This window comes from Scomber scombrus, chromosome 21 (genome assembly GCF_963691925.1).
Source record: "Scomber scombrus chromosome 21, fScoSco1.1, whole genome shotgun sequence".
NCBI lineage: Eukaryota > Metazoa > Chordata > Actinopteri > Scombriformes > Scombridae > Scomber > Scomber scombrus.
In genome coordinates, this window is record NC_084990.1 from 4,892,003 (window position 1) to 4,915,341 (window position 23,339).

Genomic DNA, 23,339 nt, shown 5'->3' on the forward strand with positions numbered 1-23,339 from the left:
TGTTAATTCAAGCAGTATGTATAATTCAGAGTGGTTATAATATTAACAGCTGCTGTAAGACAAGCATTTAACACTACTTTGATTAATTTCCTGAGGGATACAGTTTCTTAGTATTTGATACCTTTGTACATACAGTATGGAGATATCAAATTATTTTACACAAATAATACATTTTCTTAATTTCCAAAAATGATCAGTGTCTGACATCATTTGTGCTGTTTTTTTTGTTTTTTTTTGTTTTTTTGCTACATGTCCTTCATCTAAGCGGTAACATCTTCAGTGATTAATTAAAATAATTAGTCATATGAAACTTTACCATTAAACATACATCAAAATTCAATTACCTTCAAGCACATCTTTTAAAAAACATGATTAATTCAAATATTTTCCATGCTGCTCATCCAGATGGAAGACCTGAAGTCACAGTTGGAGAGCTGTCACCAGCAGCTTCTCGACTCCAACAAGCACAAGCAGGAGCTGGAGCTCCAGCTGAGAACAGCTCTGGACAGAGAGCAGGACGTCCGGACGGGTTACATCTCTCCGGTGAGTTATTGGTCTTCACGTCCTCAGTGTGAAGCTGCAGTGTTGCACTGTATGTTAACTCTGCTATGATGGGAAATCCTATTGAGATAGATTACCTGTGCATATTCTTAAATGAGCAGTATTTTCTCCTCCATTTTGTAACATCCTTTGCATGTTGTATTTTATTGTAAGAAAACATCAAACAAACTGACAACGAAGCAGTAAAACGGCTACAGATATGTGCCTTTGCATGAGTTCATTGCATGTGAAAAAACATTGAGATCTTATTACTACATCGGCTTCTACTAGTTAATCTCTTCTGTCTGTTTCATCGGTCTGTACTACTGTATATATCTGAACTCATGCTAGCTGTTACAGTATCGGAGTATCGGTTTGCTTATTGATCAAAGGACAATGTTGTGGTTGCTGTGATGTGCCTTGCAGAAGAATATTTCAATCAATATTTAAAAAAAGAAAGATGGTAATTTTGACTCTGTTACTAGGGTTAATCAGGCCTTAATTAGATTTTTTTTTAAATTAATTTGAAAATAAATGACAAGCTGATATGATGAAATGGAAATTAAAAAAACTGGAAATTAGACTACATAATGATACACAATACCAATTAATCAAATAATTGCCTCCCTTTTTCTGCCGTGTTTTCACTTACCTTTTTCATTTTTTCTACATGCACTTCAAAATATGAAAAGTTGAAATGGAAAAGGGAGGAAAAATAAAAAATATTTAAAAGGGAGAAGACAAATGTATTCTGCATTTTAGCTGACAGCAATTTTAAACATTTCTCAGTATTTCTTTTAGTTTTAGGTTTTCACGACCGTTCACAACTTTTTAATCAAATTTTTTTTTTGCATTTTTGTTTTCATGCAAATTATTTGAGTGATACTCCAGCAATGTGATATTGCACTGGAGAATAAATAGAACGGTCAAAACTGTTGCAGCAGAAACTAAGATATCTAAGATGTCCCTAATATCAGTCAAGCTTAAAAAACACTGGATCCTGTATTTCCCATAAAGCAACTCAGTAGCATCATTCATTAGATCCTCCCTGCCTGTTAAATACCCTCATTTTTCTAACTCAATATCCCCTCTAACCATTGATTATACAACTATATTATTTACTGGCTGAGTTGTAAACCTACAGTAAGACCCTTTTTTGGTAAAAATTAATGGATTTCCTCTTTAATCACAGCCTGATTCTTTCTAGCAGTCGACTAAAATAGTTATGTTATCCTTGAATTGTAATTTAGAGCAATGTTATTCTGCAGAGTCACTGGTGAAATAGCTTTAGTTGTTAAAATGTTTGGCTCAACATGTATGAATAATAACATCTTGGCTTGTTTTCTATTTGCATGGACATCAGATTCTCATCCTCTAATAACTACATAAAGACCATCAATTTGTTATTCTCTTTAACAAATGTTATCAGCAATGTGATGGCTTAAATGTATGATGCTGAATGAATTCCTTTATTTGTGTGCTGTATGTATGGATGGGTATGCCAGAGTGAGACTGAATGAATCATTTTATAGATAATGTAGTTTCTTTGTGGTTGAAGTCAGGCACTGTTTTGATTATAAGAAAGAAAAAAGTGAATGCAAGTTTTGTGTGGCTCTTTGTTTTATGGAGAAAGTTTGAAAATATGTTTGAACATTAGACTTTAGTTGGATAATATGATTCACTATCTCCACTCAGAAAAGCTTTACTTTGGTGCAAGACATGAGCTTGGACCAGAGAACTTCAGAAATGTGTTTGTAGTACCTGGTATGCCTTCCATCCTTTAGTAAACCATCCAGCTGCAACTAATATTGCATTACTTACCATATAAAGTAACTTTTAACCATTTAATGTGCATGCTCTGTTGTGATTAACTAACCCTGGCCATTAAATCTCTTTTCTTTGCTTTTAATTTACACCATTAAAACCTATGGGGAATTTTTAAGTGTTTTTGAATCATTGTTTCCATTTACATAATTTGGGATTATTATGTGGGAATTCTAATTGTAATGTCACTTTTTAATGGAAATTAGAGGGAAATGATTGATAGATAACGCTGACAATTATTGGCAAGCTTTGTGTCTCCCCTGCTGTGTGTTAACCAACTGTCTGGTCCCCTTTTCCAAGCTGGAGCACCCTTTGGGTCTGGAGGCTGATGTGACGCCCCAGACGAAGAGGCCAGAACTGGTTAGTTCTCAAGCACAGAGTTTAACAAAGAAGTACCAGGAGACCAAAGAGCTCCTGAAGCAGCAAGAGTTGAAAAAGCGCAATATGCAGGCACAGCTTGGCCTCTCGCTTTCTCACCACTCCATCACGGAACCTTACTTTTCTGAACCCCAAAACACACCCATTGTGGAAGGCCCTTTCCCAGAACCTGTCCAAAAAACAGTTAGCTTCTTGCTCCAGGACAGCACAGAGGCAATTCAAGAACTAGAGGACTTGACAACCGATAAAACTCTGACTCTGAAGGAGCTGTCGAAATTGTTGAAAGCCTTTAGCTGTAGCCAAGAGACAGCAGAGAGACCTCAATTTCAGAAGCTCCTGGAGACCTGGAAATATCAACAGGAGTTAGAAAACGAAACAATAAAAAAGAGTTTAGCTAGGGCAGGAGAAAGCATCCGTGAATACGAAGCCCGTCTTCTGATCATGGAGGATTTGGTTAAGAAGGTTCAGAAGCAAACCTTTGAAACCCTAAAAAGCCCTTATGGTCCCCTCTCGAAAATTGATAACCATTCAGAGACAAATGAGATGACCATTGGAATGCTCTCCCAGAGAGTCGAACTTTTAACAAGTGAAAACGGGGCATTGAAACAACGATGTCAGGAGATAGTGAACCAGTTGACTGAGGCTGACAGAGAAATTGACAGACTGAAAGCTGAGCTGATCAACCAGCAGGGTGGCAAACAGCATCATCTTGTCATGGAAGAGCTGAAAAGATTGAAAGCTGAACTTGCCGAAAACCAGGCGAACGCCATAGACAGGGAGTATTATGAAAGGGAGCTTAATGAGAAATCCTTGAGGCTCCATGAAGCTCTGGTAACATTGGAGGAGTTTGGCAACACACTAAAAGACACTGAGAAGAAGCTGCAGCTGAAAGAGGCCACGCTGAAAGGTCTGGGATTCCAGACAGATTTTGAGGACGAGCCGCTACACTTGGAGAAAGATCAACTCAAAGAGCTACTTGAAACCTCACAAGCAAGGTTATTTGAGATGGAGGTGAACCGTCAGTCTATAGAGCAGCGCTGTGTAGAACTTGAAGCCAGGAACAGTGAACTAATCTTACTACAACAGGAATCGGAGGAAGTCAGCAGAGAGAAGCTAAGAGAAGCAGAAAACGAAATAAAGATGCTACGAGAGAAGTTAGAAATGTCAGGTAGAGTTGAAAAGACAGTGCATGTTAGTGAGTGTGTTGAGGTTGGAGAGAAGCAGGTTGATGATAAAGGTCTTATAAAGCAAGTAATAGAAGAGATTGAGATGAAGTCTGAGGCGACTAATCAGGTTTTAGGCATGTTAGCAAAGGTAGCTGTTAATGTAGAGAAAATGCTCAGTGATTTAAAAAGCACTTTATTTTTCAAAGAGCACCTTGGTTCATCGAAAGAAGAACCATTCTGTGTGAGTCGGAAAGACATGAGGTTGGTATTAGAGGGAGAGTTCTGGAGTCGGTTGTTGGGTACCATTGAAATAAAACCAGAGGAAAACAAACACAGCTGTGAAAGAGGTGTGGCAGAACAGATGATGGCTCAGAAGCGCTTGATGCTCTTGATTAGCACGATTTGTCCTAAAGCAAAAGTTGAGAGCGAGATACTGGCAGAACCAGATTTTGCGTCTATGTACAGCTGGCTTGATGATGACACAAATACCCTTATTCTTAAAGAGTTAACAGAGAACTTGGAAGAAAAGTCCTACTTTTTGACACAGATTGCATCCAGGGTGAAGTTGGCCAAAGATGACAAGCTTTTGTCTTTGGCTCTTGCAAGCTTTGATTCTGGTCGAGAACCGAAACAGTCTGAATATCTGATTGATGCCTTAAAAGAAGCTTACATGTTGTATATGATTATTAGGCTCAAAGTCCAGCATGAGAAAGAGCTACAGCAAAAGCAGAGAGAAGTTCAGGTTGGTGGCTTGGACTGTGCAAACTGTCCTAAATTGAGAGAGGTTGTCAGAGATCTCCAGTCCAAACTGGCAGAGCTTCATAGTCAACTATCTGAGGCATCTTTGAAAGCCACCTCAGCATCACAAACTCTGATCCACATTGAAGGGGAGCCCATAGACTCAGTGGATAAAACCATTGAGCTTCAAAACATAATAGCCAGGCATAGGAAGGAGCTTAGAGAAGTCAAAGACAGCTATGAGCAGGAAGCTGAAAGGTTGAGACAAGACATTGTGAAGGCCAATGAGACACTGCGCCTTCGCTCAGAAGAAAACGTCAAAGAGATCGACTCACTGACGAACTGCATGGAGAACCTGAAGAAGAAGCACGAGTTGGAACGAATGAGCCTCATGGAGAGGTTTGACCGGGAAATGGAGGAGTTGAAGAGCATGATGAATCCGCCAAACCCAGACAGGACCTCGACTGAAGAAGACAGACCTTCACATCACCACACATCCAACCTCAAAGAGCGTATTCAAGAGCTGGTGACCCAAGTCTCAGTCATGACCGAAGAGATGAGGCGACGCGAAGAGCAGGGCGACATAACCACTCTTCGGCTGAAATACGAGAAAGACCTGGAAAACCTGAAGGTGGAAGCGCTCCTTGTCCTTGCCGTCCGCCATCTGTGATGCCTTGTGTTCCTTTGTGGCATTCCCAGATCCCCCTCCTTCCCCAACCCTCCACTTGCCTTCCTAACCTTGCTTACCCTTCTGTTGCTCTGTGTTCTTTAAACACGTGTTCTTCTGTGTTGCATGAATTCTAACCTCCTTTTTTAGTCTTTTTTTAAAACATTTTTGTCTTTGACGCTGCAGTAGTTGTGTACTGAGGAACCCATTTTGTGCATCACCATCAGGTGAAGAACTTTCAGTAACTTTAACATAAGATTAGCAAAGAAAGAAATCAACAGAAGTGATCAGATTCACACTTTTCACACTACTACATCTTATCAGCCTATTCTCCTGTGAAATGAGTTCCTCTGTTGGTAGTTCAATGTGCTCATTAAGTTAAACCTTTGACTCAGCTATGGCACAAGTTTTAAGGGTAAAGAGTTGACCCTTTTTCTCATTTTTGAACTTTTGAATATTTAGAAATCAAAATTCTAAATTTGCAATTATTTTTATGGGTCTAATCTCTTTTCCTTTTGGCTGTTTCTACTAACTGTTTCAATGTATTCCTTTTTTCCCTCTCATTAACAATCGATTACATAACATTTTAATACAACATTAAAGGATATATTATTGTTTTTTGTGTTAAAGGGTCAGTTCACCTAACTAATAAAAAAAATGTCTTAGCCTCGGTACTATTTGGTCAAATGGTAGATAATAACTACCCCAACCCCAAACAATGGAGGTAAATGGAAATTTTAGTGCTCAGAGGACAAAAAAACTGACATTTAATTGAAAGTCAACATAAATGTCTCTTTATGAAAACAATATCTCAAGCTCTCCACATAAATCTTTAGATTTGTCCATGGACAGTATTTTTACGTTATTCCTAGCTGGTACAGTTGACGGTGAGGTCTTGCTTTTTCCAGACTGACAGGAACATTGTTTCTGTAAAATTATGTTGTGGTAGAGTTTCAAATATCATTTTTCAATGCATTGTGTACCACAATTGAAGCTCCTTTTACTTCCATTGTATTGTGGTTGTGTCAAAAATTCCAGGAGTCAGTATCTCAAAACCTTTGCAAATCAAACCAAAACCATGTGCATGGCTGGATGCCACTTTTGTTATTTGAGTGAAACACCCCTTTCAATTGTAGTCAGATTTAACTTTTATTTGAATAGTGTACATAATAGCAAGCATTGTATTTGAAAGATAACTCTTAGTTATTCTACATTTTACTTATTAGCAAATCGCATGAAAAAGACCAAAACCCTACAATGCGTAAGTTGACTCTCAATACTTTCTTACTTTTCTGCCCCAAATCCACTGGGTCCGACTGACTACTTGCATTTTTTAAAAAGGTTTAAAAAGTTCCTTAGACGGCTGGGCACTGTAGTTTTTAGCCAACATTACTCAAATTGGATTAAGTAGTGGATTTGGTGGGGACTATTTTCAGAGGTGGATCAATACACATTTCTTGGGCTAGTTAGTATTTCCTACAGTAGGTGGGACTGAGTCAAAATAAATGACATTTTCTGTACAATACAATTTACAGTCAAAACTTTATAGGTTCAAGGTTCACTGCAGGTTTTGGTCTTCATGGGATTGGTTAATATTATGAAAAATATAGAACAAATCTGCCTTAAAAAAAGGGTTATTTTCTAATTCACATATAGGTTAGGTGAACTTCTTTGGACTTGAACCAATGGAAGTTAGATGTTTAATGGGATAGGAAAATATTAATGAAGTCCAGATTGGAAGGTATCCAAGGTAATGAGAGATTTAGTAAGGGTTGGTCTAACACTTACCAGAAAAAAAACAATGACTACTTGACTACCTATCAGTTGTCAATTTGATAAAGAGCGTTCAAGTGAGGTTTACGTGTAGCGGTGGAGTTTTAACAGCTCGTTGGATTTTCAGATTGTAGGTTTACGTCTGGCTAACTAAATACTCTGGAGTGTCTGAGCAGCGGGTTCATGCCCGTGCCATGACCTGGATATATTTACACACAAGATGCATAGCCTGACATGCTTCTAAATAAAGCCTGTGCTCGGTCTGATGTCAGAGCAGGAAGTTTACATTTGCTCTGTGGGGGAGACTTTTCAGCCTCTCACAGTAGGTTCCTGGGTCTGAGCTCTCAGGGGATTTTATCCCTGTGAAAACAGACTAGACCTCCATTTCCCCTGCGTGGCTGAAGTAGAGAGAGAGAGGGACGCAGGCCCGGGCACAGCCGTCCACTGAGCACTCAGATTAGTGGCAGTGAATAGAGGACGGAAGCAGGGCTAGGTTTTGAGTCGGGCTAGTGGAAAGGCTATTGAAATCCCTTCTTGTGGAAACTTGCACTGTAGTTATAATAGCAGCGTAATGGCTCTTTCTGAAAGTGTGTTGAAGAGGATTATTCTCCATAACACCCGAAGGTGCTAGCTTGGCAAGCTTAACTCATTTTGTAAAATGCTCTTTGCTGCAGATAGTTTTGAATGCAGTGTAGCTCCCAGACCAGCTATTCACGATTGTGTTAGACTATCACCTTAACCCTACATTCCTGCAAAGATTTGGCCCATAGGCAGATTAGGAATTATTAGGTGCAACAACACAAGCTCAGTTTGGAATAAGCAGCATGAGATGTTTCTATCTGTCAGTAGGTGTTCTCTGCTGTGAATAGGAAATGGCAACATACACTTTCTTACCCTCCTCGCTCATTGTCTTTGCATTTCTTCAGTGTATCGTGTATCCTGTCATTCCTCTAAACCCTTTTTGTACTCACACAGGCTCAACTTGCTCATGGCTAACAGGCAGTAGCTTGCAAGTGATTTGCTGGATAATGAATGGATGATCTGCACTGGCTTACATTTTAGGGCCCAGAGGTTTTTTCATGCTCAGCTTTATGGTCAGGAGAACCTCGCGGTCCTTGTCCAGATGAGTTGTAAACTCACAGTTGCATCATATTGTCCCGTGTCACAGGCCACCTGTGAGAGGGGCTTCACTGCAATGGAGGAGTCTCATCAGAAGGTGATAGATGAGCTGCAGAGGAAACACCAGAGAGAGCTGGAGAACCTGCATGAGGAGAAGGAGAGATTGCTGGCAGAGGAGACAGCAGCCACCATCTCTGGTAAATATCACAAGAATTTACAAGATCTCACCGGCATATTTTTAGCTCACCCCAATTTTAGTGATAATACTGGTTTAGAACACAAAGTAAAGAGGTCGTACTCTATCTTATAAAGTATGTTGTGTCTGTTATCTTAGCAATTGAAGCAATGAAAAACGCCCACCGGTCAGAGCTGGAGAAGGAGCTGGACAAGGCTCGCAAGGCCAACAATAACGTAGAGAACGCCGACATGGAGGAGATTCGCAGACAGCACGAGTAAGTTTTCTTCACTGACACAGTGCAGCTGCCGTGACACTTTTACGACCCAACTCACGCTGATAGACGACCTTTTGGTTACGAATTTTCGTTCTTGGAATACCACTGTCTCAGTCTGTTGATGACTCGATCAGTGATTAGGACCAGTATGAGAACAAGCAGGGCTGAAACATCTGAATTCAACCCGCACAGCCAAACCCTAAACTACATTGTAGAATCAGTGTTGTTCCACTCCTTTGTGGTGCATGTGCTGCCTTGCTTGGGTGATAAGCTAACAGGTGACTCACCAGGTTTGTTTTTGTTGTACTGTAAAGCAGTTTTAAAAGGTCAGTCACCTTCTCTTTTTTTCTTATTATGCTTCATTAACAGATTGTTATTATTGGTCTGACCTTTTCAGTGTGTCAAAAAAGTAAAAATGTTAATTATAATAATGTTTCTATATAGATTTTTATATTACTTTGACAGACTTCTAATTACATTACAAACAAGGACATTCTTTGTCCTCGCAAATTTCATTTTCTGAATATAGAATTTACTTAATACTCAAACAGCCCCACCTTTATTCTAAATGTTGCCATCTGCAAGGTAGAACTCCAAATAAAGTTTTCCACTCATTTACTTCTTTAGTGTCCTGATCAGTCATTAAGAAGAGAACAAAAACTGGTACAAGGGAAACGAAACAATATGTTGCCCTCATAGAGTATTTAAGGTTTTTATGTTTGAACAAAAGTTCCAATTTTGATTGATTGACAACCCTTATCAGCAGTTATCAGTTTGGCACTGGTAGCTGTTAGAAAGGCAGTGTCAGAGCTGTGTGACTGGCAAAGACCAGATGTAAATATTATTACTGGCCCATACCTGTAAAAGTTATTACAAAACTACTTCATCAAAACTGTAGAATTACACTTTATTGGGTATGAAATGTCAATGGATACTTGGATCGTCTGAATTGTGAAACAGTTGAGTTGTGCTGAATCAGTCCTCTCAGATTACTGCTGTTTACGTGTTGAATATACTCGATCAAACAGTTTGATCTACCAATAGGGTGTCGAAATATCAGATCTTGCATCTATCACTCATGACTTGCTGGAACATGTGTTGGAGGTACTCGATGATGAACGCTCACCTGCCTGACTTCAGCATGCTCTAACACTTGACTCAGCCACGTGTGTTGAAGGGCAGGTGTTCCAGTAATGAATCTAGTGTTGTGATTATCTGTCACAATCTGTCTGATCGTCATGACACTTTGACAGACATTTAGAGATAATTTCAACTAAAGTCTGAACATCCAGCTGTATCTGAACCCTCTTCACCCTGGCTGGTGTTTGATTTCTCTCTCTCACTGTGTCACTGTGTTGTGTTTCAGGGAGGAGCTGTGTTCGTTCCAGCGGGAGATCGAGGTGTTGTCGGAGCAGTATTCCCAGAAGTGCCTGGAAAACGCCCACCTGGCCCAGGCTCTGGAGGCCGAGAGGCAGGCCCTCAGGCAGTGTCAGAGAGAGAACCAGGAGCTGAACGCACACAACCAGGTGCAGAAAAGACACGCACATAACACGCAGTCATGTCAATCATTACACACACACACAGGCACACCTGCGTACAAATATTTACTCTGGCACACAGTTTCGTCACACTTTAGCTTCTATTTTGCTGATCTGTGCTGCGTTTTCAGGAGCTAAATAACCGTCTGGCGGCAGAGATCACAAAGATGCGCTCCATGACATCAGAGGATGGAGTAGGAGACACAAACACTACAATACAGGGGAAAGAGCTCTATGAGTTGGAGGTAAGTTACATAAAATGTAAAAATTCTGCATATAAAACATATCATAAAAGCAAGTCTGTACTCGTCAGTTTTAATAAGCAGCTGATGCTCGTCAGGCAGGTTCTTGCGAAGACTTGCAGGTTTTTTTGTAAAGTTCTGCTTTCCCTTGTTTTCAGCATCTTTTCATCTTCTTTTTCTTTTTTTAATCTTCACTTGTTTTCCAGGTGATGCTGAGGGTGAAGGAGTCTGAGGTTCAGTACCTGAAGCAGGAAATCAATTCTTTGAAAGATGAACTACAATCTGCCCAAAGAGTAAGTTCTGTTCCTGTTAGGAGAACTCTCCCACTCGAGGTCTTCTTAGCTGGGGGGCATCCATGAATTCCTCGCTGAGAGAAGCACATAAGAATGCATAGCCTTTGTCTGAACTTCTAAACAATGTGTTTTTCAGGACAAGAAATATGCAACAGATAAGTACAAGGACATCTACACCGAGCTGAGCATCGTCAGGGCCAAAGCAGAACGGGATCTGGGCCGGCTCAGAGACCAGCTGCAGCTGGCTCACGAGGCACTCGGGGAGCCTTCGCTGGAGGAGGTGGAGAGAGGAGGATACGGTACAAAAACAGGCTTAGAAACACGTGCAAGAACATTGTTGTTTTTATCCGAAACCTGTCTTAAATTGCTCATACGTTCCTCTTTTAGAAGGAATCTGTTTGCACGAGTGCCTCTTGAATGAAGCACACTGTGACTCAACTAAATTAGTCTTCACTACACCAGTGCACTCGTTACTTTCTGTTTCTCCTCTTTATTTAAAATCTTGACTCATTTTTCCCTCCCAGATATCATGAAGTCCAAAAGCAACCCTGACATCCTCAAGATGGCAGCTGCTGCAGCCAAACGCTCAGAGCGCACCATGAGGTCAAAGGTGGGTCTCCTGTTAAGAGTGATATCAATCCATCATCCCACGGTTGTGTTCATTCTGGATTTGTCACGGCACTGTATCATCCATTGTGTCACATTATAGAACAACAGTCCTGTTTTGACAGTGAAGGCTGAAAATCAGTTTCAAGTGACTTACTGCCATCTACAGGTCACACGCAGAGTTGCATGCAGCGTTGCATGCCCACGTTTGCGTCATCATTGGCAGTATTCCTGCTGAGCTGCATTTTGTTTACTCATTGTGTGACTCCATCAAAAGAGCAGTCGTGGGATTGTGATGCAAAGTAAACACCATAGTAGTCTAACACACAGCTGCTGGTGTGTTTTCCCCCCTTCTGTCTTCAGTCTGTGAATCGTGACATGCCCTGGGACAGTTAGGGCTGCAGAGGACGTGTAGGCCCTCCTTCCCCTCTCCTTTAGGTACGACGCACCCATTGGTGTTTTGAGCACATCCTCTTGTCCTCCACTTCTAAAGCACTCAATAGATCTGAGTCACTACTTCACATTAGCATGCACAGATAGCCCACTTCACAGACGCATGGTTGTGAAGCACGAATGACGTCAGGTCTGGCAGAGTGACGGTGTGTCTGAGATATCACAGTTTGATAATAACTAATTGGTGTTTCCGTTTACATTAGCAGTTTATTTAGTTCCACACTGTGGAGCCCCAAAACTAACAAAAGGCAATAACAGTCAAATATGACTGAATACACCAATAATGTTAGTACCATAACTAAAATTTAGTATAAAAAGAAATATAAAGCTTTGTCTTGTCCCTTTAACCTTTAATCAGTCAGTTAAAAAAGGAAAAAGAAAACCTTTTTTTCTCTTTACATTACATACATAATATAAAACTTCATATTTGTCTATCTTTATGTACAGTACCTACACAAGCAATGTTTGGTATTTTCCTCAGGCTTAAATGGCAGTGAGACGGGATAGTCTGTATGTCCAAGGTTGGAATGTGTGTGTGTTGTGTGTTGTGCATGTCTTTTATATCTATAAGAGAACCTATTCCAGTTGAAAACCAGCATTATGAGGACATTGCTGTTTTGTGAGGACATTTTGGTTGGGGCAAAGGGCAATTTGAGACTTGGTTTTAAGATTTAAGTTAGAATTGGGTTTAGGCATTTAGTTGTGATGATTAATAATAATTATCCTAATAAGAATAATAATTATGAATTTTATTTACAGGTGCCTTTCCTAGCACTCAAGTACAGCTTACAAACACACGTAAAAAACGAACCATGCAAAGAAAAGTAATATGGTTTAGCTCTATCTTCAAGAGGAATACGGTTTAGCACCAGGTTAAGGTTGCATTATCAAACCTGTACCTACCAGGTTAAGGTTAGAGTAAGGGGCTAGGGAATGCATTATTCAGTTAGCTTCCTCACACCGATATAAAGACAAATGTGTGTATGTATGTGTGTGTTGAATACAGACAGGACCAATGTGACTAACTTTGCTGAAAACACCGATAGCTAACAGACATAGCACCATTCTTCTCCGCTAGCTCCTAGCTGTTGTTAGCTTTTGTCATAAAACTACAGTGTAGATACTGTTAGTTAATTAACCATATACTGTGTACCACTGAAATAACATTATCAACCCTCATAACAGTAGCCTTAAGCATTTAACCAGCAAGCTAATACTAACAAGGCTAGCTGGCTAATGCTACTTAAAAGTTCTGGTTACACTGTGTGACAAAATGTAGCTGCAGGTGTAGCTTAAAGTCTGGTGCTCAGCGTGATTAGCTTCTAGAGTTTTTAGCTAGTTTAAGGAGAAGTGGAAATGGAGAAACAAAGTGAACAGATTAATTATTAAACTTATGTTAAAACTAAAATGTGAAGACTAAGGACTTGAAAAGTAAAATAAACTAGTTAACGAGGAATTGAGTTTGTACTGATTGGAGGTTAAAGGAAAACCATAACAATTTATATTATTATCTTTAACAGCACATTTGAACTAATAGTATTGTGTTTTGGTGTATTCGGTTATAGTTTTGACTCTTCTGAATCTTTAACTAACTTTTGTCTGTTTCGGGGCTCCATACAACACAGGGGTGTTCAAGGGTTTCCACTCAAATGTAATGTGGTGTGTGGGCTCTCATGATTCCATTTCAGTATTAACTCACCGGGTGACAGAGGGTAACATTGAAATTAACTGCCTGCACAGCTGTCAAGATAACGCACAGTTTCTAGTGCTCAATATTAACATCTGCTTTTCTCCCTCAATCTCCACAGAGTCTAAAGGAAGGGCTGACGGCTGAGCAGAGACTCCACCTGTTTGAAAATAAAGACACTAAGGAGTTCTGACAGTGACGCATCATGTCTACCTACCTTGCTGCATGTTTAGAAGCCCACTATATTTTAGCTCTGTAATGACTTATTTAGTAATACTACACACTGGTCACAAAACACAGATCATATATTATTAAAAAGAAACATGGTATGAAGTTTGAATTTCATGTCTAGATTTTGCATTCCATGCACTTCAGTTAACTGTGACATTTTCTTGTTTTTTTTGCTGCCATGTCTTACTGTAAATAGTGTTTTTAATTGAGCATCTGTCTTACATACACTAAAACTATGACTGTGTAAGCTACTGTTTTAACTCCCTAGACTGTTGCTAGCCAAAAAAGGCATAAATGTGATGTTCAACGGCTAAACACAGCTACATTTTCTGATGAATGAGTAATACTTGCATAACAAAAAGCATAGGAACGAGACCGGCGTTCCGGTCCGCACGTTTTTAAATGCTCCACCTCTCCATTATCATTCCAGCACAAATGAAAGTGTTGCTCAGTTAACAAGCTATGGAACAAAAAGTGCTCGTCTACATTATCGAACACGTTACCTACTGTGTCGCTTCATCACCTAACTTTAAATTAACATCGGAGATGTACTCCGCTATACTTGGATCAACCTGAGAATGATGAAAAGGCGACAACTGAATGCATATGGATTGGATTCTCTGACTATAATTTAAATATATATATATATGAAAAATTTATATAGAGTTTTTTTTTCTCACACTGCAATCATTGGTCCAGCTGTATAGGAGTTGTTGGAGTTGGTTATGTTTGTAGTCTTGTTCAGTGGCAGTCCCTTTGTATTTATTTAAATGGTTGGGATTTTTTCTTTCACATTCCCATTCCTCTGTACTCTATTATTGTAAATATAAAGCAAATATACACCAAGTGACTACAGGTTTATTAGCAATAAATATTTTTGCACCCTTTGTGACTGTTTTGTGTTGCTTACACTTCTTTCGTATGTTTTTTTTTTTTGTTTTCTTCTATTGTCCAGATGAGCCTTAAACAAATAGAAAACAAGTACCGTAGCTTTTTCAGCCATACACATACAGTGCTGACATCTATGTAGCCTGAGGCCTTTTTGTAACTGACTTCAGTTTGATTCCATTTTAGAAATACATTAAAAGGTACAAGCCAATATTTACACATATACAGGAAAGTGGAGGTGGGAGGTGGGACAGGACCAAATATTACTCTGTGACAACTGACATGACATGATAACTGGTTGTTCATCATTTACCTTTTTTTTTTACAGTAGTTATTTGCCCACATTATGACAATATAGCCCAGGTGTAATTATTAACAGTAGTAATAGCTGTGTTACATGTAGGTGTGCCAGTTCCAATGTCCACGTGGTCTACATATTTGCTCTTTAGGACATTTGAATAGAGCTAGAACAGATCTACTTGAGCTTTTCCTGTCATGATACGTTGAAATGCTCTATAAAAAGCCACTTCCTGCCTCAGTTTACAAAGTGCTGGCAGTGACAGTGTTGCAATCAGCCACAGGTGTGTTCAGAACCTGGGTGAGGTGCAACAATGTGGCCGGCAGTTAATATTCCCAGCACATAGCGCAGGCTTTTAGTACTGTTTATGTCTGTCTCAGTTTGTCTTCAATTACAGATGATATTTTTGCTTTACAAAAATAATGCTGATGAGTGTAAAAATATAGGAAAGAGGTTAAATATGATTATAATGGAGCTTTTTCTGAGTATATTCTGAGTTTTAGATTTTCAACATACAATTTTACACTTCATACAGTGTCTTGATCATTTTGGACGAAACAACCTTCACTCAAACTCCACTTAGAAGCTTTTTTCCAGGTTTTCAGCCGTTTCACATGGTCTTAATCATCAAATGGAGCTTGCTCAGTCGTGATGTAGACTGAACTGTTAATATATGATGATTTCATCCACTGCACATAAATTACAGGCATGAAAAAGTGGGTTCCTGACCTTGGAGCTCTTGACCGCACCACATGATGTTCAAACAGCTTTACATGTCAACAGTACAGTCACCATGCCAACTGAAGAAATAACCCGCTGATGAAGTGAGATGACTGATGGAATTGAAAATTCTTGGAAAAAGCTAGTAAGTGGAACTTGTGAGTGTTTGTTAAACTAGTTTCCAAAGGTCAAGAATGAACTTACATGTTTAACATTTGGTAATAATGTAATGATATTCCAAATTTCAAAATCTATATATATTTGATGCTCAATATGACATATACATAATGTTGTACTTTTTATTCTACTATTGTATGAATCTTTTAAATATGTCCCAACTTTGCAAAGGTGTGTGTATAAATTATTGCAACCTTTGTGATTTATCCCTGAAATTTCACTGTAGTGTTTTTGTCTTTTTTTAAATGATATTTTACGAATAACCAACTACTCTATCAAAGAAAGTCAGTCAGCAGGTACTTGACCTCATGGCATCAAGCGACACCAGTTTTAGTAGGAACAAATGTCCATTAAAGTTCATTAAAGTTATGTTTTTATCAAAGTTAAACCACATATTGTGTGAGGGTCAGTGAGCTGGATGGGGGACAGGTCCCACCAATGTGCTCCCATGATGCCTCTGCTGCACAGCTGGCTGACAACTGCTTCACTGCTGCTAAACTCACTGGTCAAGCCACCCAGAGTTACAACACAGCTGACAGCAGTGCCAAATTATTATGTCACATCGAGAAAAGAATAATAATAATAATAATAGAAAGAAAACACAAGTCATAATCATCACCATTATCATCATCATCATTATCTCAGGCTGGCTGTTTAATTTAAGTCCAACATTTGAACTTTATGGAGTTTTGACATCTTAAATGCAACAGCTGATCAAATGCCTCCCACTGACCTGGACACTGGTCTGCCTGCCTGCTCACATTTGGATCAATTCTAAGTTCACTTATTTCCATAATATTAATGTATTATTTTATTTTATGGTTTTCTTTCAATTAAATAAAAAAGAAAACCAGTGAAACGTGCCACTAATCGTTTTATTGTGACGGGGGGCTCCGGAAGTTTGAGATTAGAAGTAAACAACTTGACGCCGCTGCTATCAGAATAGTGTGTTCCTGGAAAGTGTGTGTGGCTGTTCATTTAATGTGGCTCCCTCTCTCCTTGTTGTTCTGTTGGGGATCGTCAGACTACATGGGCTCCTGAAAGACATGCAGGGTGGAGCGGCTTCTTAACTGGACGTTTAAAGACGCTTGGATCCCTCCTGCCCCGGTAAGTTAAGAGCAGCGGCTCAGTCTTTGTCTCATCCAGCCGGGCCTTGTCCCGACCTGCTGCTCCTTTAATGGAGAGAACGTGTAGCCAAACTCCATGAAAAGTCCTGCCAAATTTAATAACACCACGCTCATCTTTGATTGCGGGCGTCTAGTAGTTAGCACAGTGTGTACGTATAAATCATTAAGACCCTCTCTTCAATTCGGAACTCATGTAATACAGCAAAGAACAGTTTTTCAAAAAAAGATGAAACATTTTTATAAATGGGTTTAGTCGTTGTACTCTCACAAAGTTAGTGGGAGCCGCAGTGAGCAGTAACTAGCAGCGTGAACTACCGAGCTATAAAAGTTAACAATATTTCGAAATAATGAGCTTAATCGAACATTAAACATTGCCGAAACGAACATTGGTCGTTGACAATCAGTTGAATGTGTGAAATTGTGTTTTGTAGTGCCTGACTTTCTATCATTAATGTAAACTACTAAATGCTGCCAGGTATGAAACGAGCTAACGTTAGCTGTGGCTAAGCTAAGCTAACCGTCGTTAGCAAAGCTGACCTGTCAGCCTCGGTTGTGTCAGCCGCTTCTCTGTAAAAGGACAGTCTATTTAACCCAACTGCTCGGTATTAAAACAACATTAAATAATATTAACAAAGCTTGGAAAAGTTATCGTTCCTGTCATCTTCTGTGACATTAATGAAAATCAAGCTCACGTCAGTTTCCTAGCTAATGTCAACGTTATGACTAAGTGCTTCAGGTTTAACTTTATGCTTAATATTATAGAAAATGTATCATGGAAACTTAAATAACACGGCAGCGAAGTGGTGACTCAAAGAGTAGTTTGTGGCTTTGTTAAGAAAGTAGTTAAACTATGACCTGGAGTCTTTTAGTTTAGTTTATCACATGTATTTATGTCAGGGCCCATGTACACATTCATCTCAAACAAAGAGAACAGATGCTTTGCCCCAGATTTAGCTACTAGTTAATGTCCCTCTGTAGAGCCTGGGTAGGTGAATAGAAGCAGAAAGAAAGAGAGTATTTGTGCTTAGGACCTTCAGAAATACTCATTTCAGAAATGTATTATTCCTCAACAGACCCCATATTTATGACTTACACCATTTTCTTTTCACCTCTCTTGCAGTTGTTATGGAGCAGCCACCCAGGAGCTTAGATGATCTACAACCTCAAGACCTCTCCAGCTCCAGCAACCCCACTGTGATCGACCTGACCAAGAAAGGCGAGGAATGTGTCCTCAACCCTACGTCTCACAATGCCCTGCGTGCGGTCAAGAGCCCCGGCTGGTGTCCGAACACCGGGACCAGCAACCCTGGATTACCCTCCTCGGAGAGCAGCTCCTCGGACGTCACGCTTCAATCAGGGGATCAGATTCAACCGGACAATGCCTTCTCCCACACTACTGTCACCGTCTCCTACGTGAGCAGGTCTCACGTCTTCCCAGCTCATGACTCCCTGTCTCAACATTCTCCTCTGTACAGTGTACCGCCCATCAGCAAGTTCTCTCTTCAGCCTCCTTGTGAGTCTGAGAAAGGGCTTGGGGTGACTGGCTGTGCACTGAACCAGCATTATGAGGAGCGTGTTGACAGGCCCGTGGACCTCGCCGCCCAGACTGAACTTTTTCAGTCGTTGTCTCAGGCTCAGGCGGTGTCAGAGAACAGCGGCGGCGTATGTCTAACGCAGCAGCCTCATGAGGTCAATGGTCGAGTCATTTCCAGTGATGGGGAAGTGGATAAGCCCCTACAAGGCGAAGAGGAGCACAGTCTTTCTCAGAACACAGAAAACAATATGAGATTGGAGAATGGTCAAGTTGACAGCTGGTCCATTTCAGGTGTGTGCACTGAATCCTCACCGGAGACTCTCACGCCTGCTACAGGGGAGGATGAGGACAGGGGGGGCTCTGAGGTGCTCTTTCCCATGTCTAAGAAACAGGACCTTATGGTCGTCCCTGACAACGCTGGTGCTAGAGACCTGTGTTCGTTGAGCAGGGAGTACATCAGTCCCCTGGAGGACCCCGTCTCTCCCTCTGCTACCTCACTGGACGATGTAGAGCACGTGTTCACCCTGCCTCAAGCCTCCAGCTCACCCAGCGGCGACAACTCGCTGCTGGAGACAGCTGATGAGGTTGCGTGGGATGGCTCGAGTACAGAAGGGGCCATTCAGCTGAACTCTGGCATCAGTGATACTACCACAAGGTTAGATCCAAGGGATGAAAATAAGAAGCCTGTTCATAGACGGAAGGCAGTGTTGGACCCTTTGATCGACTTGACAGATGACGTTTGTTTGTCAGATGTTTCCGAAGAAAAACCCAAGAATGTCGTTCCACACATGAACGGGAACGCTAAGGCACTACAGAGGACTTTAAAAGAAAAGAAACTGCCAATGCGTTCCGGCAGAGGGACGCGGTTAGAGGCTATAGTCATGAACATAAACTCCGGTAGGTATAAAGTGTCAGGATGCATACGCACCAATAAGAATGCCAAGGCTTCCAAAAAGACAGCTACTGTTTCTGACTTAGCCACTCCTAAAAAGAAGGCTGCCCTGTCAGCAGGAAAAAGGAAAAGCAGAGCGAAGGCATCTTTCTCAGTGAAAAAAAGAAAAGCAGTAACCCCACCGAAACGTGGTAAAACTAATAACATTAACACTGACAGTTGCAAAGACTCTACCTCTGATTCTGAAATCATCAGAAATTCTAAAAAGTCACAAAGCAGCACACCTCCAAAAAGCCCTCAGTCCGCTGCACACAAGAGGTCGAAGAAAGAGCCAGAGGACGTTTCACACCCCAAACTCTCACCACAGACCAGCCCCGTGAGGTCAAAGAGGAAAGCCTCAGCAATGTCAAGTCCTCAGTATGGTGCGCACAAAAACTCAAAGAAGGAGCCGGAGCTCGTTTCTCACCCAGAGCCCTCGCCGGAAATCCCCCCGGCGCAAATTTCCCCACCACCGACACCTACAAAATCTCCAAAGAAAAGCCCAGGCACACCCAAAGGGAAGGCTACAGTTACGAAAACTTCTCCCACTGCCAAGACGAAAGCTGCTCCCCGCCCCAAGAGACGACGAAAGAAACAAGCCGTGGGCCAGTTGTCCTCCATGTTTTCCCCAAAGGAGCCTGAGATCAAGTTGAAGTACCTCAACTACAAGGAGGAGAAAAGGGACTCGAGATTGGACAGTTTCTCACCGTATGTCCGCATTGAGCGTCAACAGTTGACGCCGTCACTGTGTACTGTCATCAATTACCCCGAGGAGGTGAGGACGCAACACAAGAAGGGCCAGCAGCAGGGTCACCTCGCTGGTTTCATCTCCACAGTCGTACCCAGCACATCTTGTCTCCAGCTGGGCCGGGTGTCCATGCACAGCCAGCACCAGCGCTCGCTCGTCTGCTGCCTGTGCGGGCAGTCGGCCAACGCCATGGACTTGGGGGATCTCCACGGCCCCTACTACCCCGAGGGGTACAGGCCCAGCACCAAAACACCAGCCAGCATGTCGGGACTCAAAGGGGACGAGGACTCCAGCGATACAGACTCTTCGTCCTGCAGCATCAGAGGCAGGAGGAGGAAGTGCGCCGTTCCACCCACGCCGTGGTCCCCTCGGACAGGAGCTCAGCTGAAGCAGAAGGGCCTCCTGGGCAGCCACCGGTGGACTGGAGACAACACTGGAAGCCCCGCGGCGAAGCGGGCTCAGTTGGACACCGGTTCTGCAGATGTGTTAGACTGGTACAGCCCCCCCGTGCTGCCTCTGGAGCCCTGCGAGTATTGGCTCCATGAAGACTGCGGCATCTGGTCGGCAGGCGTGTTCCTGGTGAAGGGCAAAGTCTACGGATTGGAGGAGGCTGTCAAGGTGGCACAGGAGACGGTAAAGCTGCACTTTAAGCCTGTCATTTGAATGTATGATTACACAATACCACATGGAGATGGAGCTGATATAATAGAGCAATCTGTGTGTTTACTTGTTTTCTTGGCCTCTAGGATACTAATAGTTTTCTAACCTCATCAAATCATTAAAGCACGAGTGAGAATGAATAATCGACAATTACGTCAGCTAGAAAAAGATTGAAACTTAATGTTGCAGACAGGCAACATTGAGACCTGTAATTTGCACGAAAATTACAAAATGCTTTTTGGGTTTGGCTTGCACCGCATTTTAAGCGCACGTTACAAGTGTTTGCAATTAACCTTCCTCACCGCCAGTTCACAGCGGACAGAGAAAAGCTCAGTCTGCTGCCTGCCTGTCGCTCTCAGACCAGCAAAGTCCACCGTAAATCCCTTTTACATCTCACAGACACCCTTAAGACTAAAGACATAATCTTTCCACTGAAGATATCTGACCTGTTTGGCTTTTTACGCCCACCACCCACGCCCTAGTCCCTGTTGTGCATGGAATCTGGCCAGTACTTATCTGTGAGCCAGAAAGAAACTCTATGAGAGCATGTAAGGCGGGGCGGCTTCTACTCTTATATACATTTTACCAAATAATTGGCAACAAAGTGACCATGATTAGATGTCTGAACAAATAAACATCATTTTGTACATTTTGCAAAATTACTGCAAAATGTACCTTTATGTTCCGGTCCCTTGTTTGAGATTTAATCATAGTGTAACAGGCTAAATGTCATAGATAGATATCTTATTGTCCCCATGGGGAAATTTGTCTTGGACTGTACAAAGCTAAACATGTCAACAAATATTACAGCACCAGCACACATAACAAATTGAATATACAAAGGTGCAATACAAAACAATATAGTAAAAGTAATGCAGGGTATCATGCACAAAAAAATACAACACACCAAGCCATCAGTGAGTGAGTGAATGAATGAATGTGGCACCGTGAGATGTGAAGAGCAACCACTGCGTCAGGCTATGTAGTCGTACGTCACATACATGTCACAGCAGGAAAAGCACAGGTGTAAATAATGAAATGAACGATGGCCAAATGCCACTTAGCTGCTTGAGTTTCAGGGTGCTAGTATCACACATGCCGGCACACCTGACTGATTGTTAATGTGATTAGTAACACCTGCGCTCGCAGTCAAAGTGCCAACGATGAACATTCTCAGCTTCCTTTTGTGAGGCCGAACGCAAGACGTTTCTCTGCTGTTAATTAATGAAGACCTTGACTATGGGAGATGTTATTGGTTGTCTGCAGATCTTGAGCTTTATAAGTTGACTTCAAGGCCACGTAAGACTCTGCTGGTAATTACAGCCTTCAGGTTTGAGATTCTTTTTGAAAGGTCTTGAAGGAGCGTCCCTGGTGTGCCGCTTCTCTCAGCATTGATCATGATCAGGCGCTCCAGCTCAACATCCTGTGGTTTATAAGCACTGCCAGTATTATTAGTGAAAAAGCAGCGGCATTTATATTGTTTCCATTCCCATACATTGAATACATCGTGGCTATCTTTGATGCCAGCATCCTGTTGCAAACACGCACGCGTCGTCTCCGTTGTGACCTCGCTCGAACTTAACAGACTTCCTGGTTAGGACTGAAATTGTATGTGGTGTGTGTGTGTGTGTGGTCTTTCTAGGTGTGCTCAGGCTGCTGTGACCCAGGTGCTACGCTAGGCTGTTTCTTCAAAGGCTGTCCCAACAAATACCACTACAGGTGTGCTCTGGAGTCAGGTGAGTGCTGCTTTCTCTCTGTCCTTCACCTCTAATCAGAATACAATAGTGCAGTTACTTATCATGTCTAATCATCTACTCTGCTGTGTGTTTTTACAGCTTGTGTGAAGGGTTTTTTAAAATAGGTTTCCTGTCTAATTTTAAAGGGTCAGTTCACTAAAATGATATCTAGCCATGCAGATATTTTTTTTATTTATCCATGTTCTGATTCTGACGTGGCAGCTTAACACTATAGCTGTTAGAATTTAACATTGAACACATCTAGAGCTGGGCAATATATTGATTATATTGATATTAGACTCCTATCTTCTATCTATCAGTATAAAATGTTTATGACCACAGTGTTCAAGTGCTTGTTTTTATTTGTCCATGTTTTGATTCTGATGTCGTGGCTTAACACTGTAACTGTTAGACTTTAACATTTAATAAACCTAGGTAGGGCTGGGTATTGGTACTCGATACCTTTTTAAGGTATTGAGCGATACCAAGTGGTATGGAAACGTGTTCCGTCAAACGATACCTGCAATCCATCTTTTTTGCACCCAGAGCTAGAAAATAAGACTATTTGTATGGACTTGCTCACAGTCAATCAACACAAGCATTCTTCAGTTTAGTGCGACGTGATTGGCCCACTGCCACAGCAGCGACAACCTGTCTGTGGTGGTGAAGTTAGCGCGCTTAGCAGTTCAGCAGACAAGATGCCACCTAAATACTCTAAAGTGTGTCTACACTACAGGCCTGTTACACCGGATAAAAGCAAGTTCACAAAATGTGGAATGGGTATGGAATGAAGTACTCATATCAGTATCATTT

The 23,339-nt window shown here is 41.4% G+C and overlaps 1 protein-coding gene across 3 annotated transcripts in view; it reads left to right on the forward strand.

The window, feature by feature from the left end:
- mprip (myosin phosphatase Rho interacting protein) overlaps positions 1-14,581 on the forward strand; it is a 45,091-nt gene extending 30,510 nt beyond the window's left edge. Inside the window, exons 15-25 of one of the 3 annotated variants that reach the window (XM_062442233.1) lie at positions 406-543; positions 2,665-5,277; positions 8,255-8,402; positions 8,540-8,657; positions 10,024-10,183; positions 10,327-10,440; positions 10,644-10,730; positions 10,867-11,029; positions 11,255-11,340; positions 11,700-11,774; positions 13,598-14,581. In XM_062442233.1, coding sequence (XP_062298217.1) covers positions 406-543; positions 2,665-5,277; positions 8,255-8,402; positions 8,540-8,657; positions 10,024-10,183; positions 10,327-10,440; positions 10,644-10,730; positions 10,867-11,029; positions 11,255-11,340; positions 11,700-11,732 — 3,660 coding nt within the window. In that variant the 3' untranslated portion in view covers positions 11,733-11,774; positions 13,598-14,581. The remainder of the gene's footprint in view (positions 1-405; positions 544-2,664; positions 5,278-8,254; positions 8,403-8,539; positions 8,658-10,023; positions 10,184-10,326; positions 10,441-10,643; positions 10,731-10,866; positions 11,030-11,254; positions 11,341-11,699; positions 11,775-13,597) is intronic. The other 2 variants (XM_062442232.1, XM_062442234.1) reach the window with 2 other exon arrangements.
- The last annotated feature ends 8,758 nt before the right edge of the window (positions 14,582-23,339 follow it).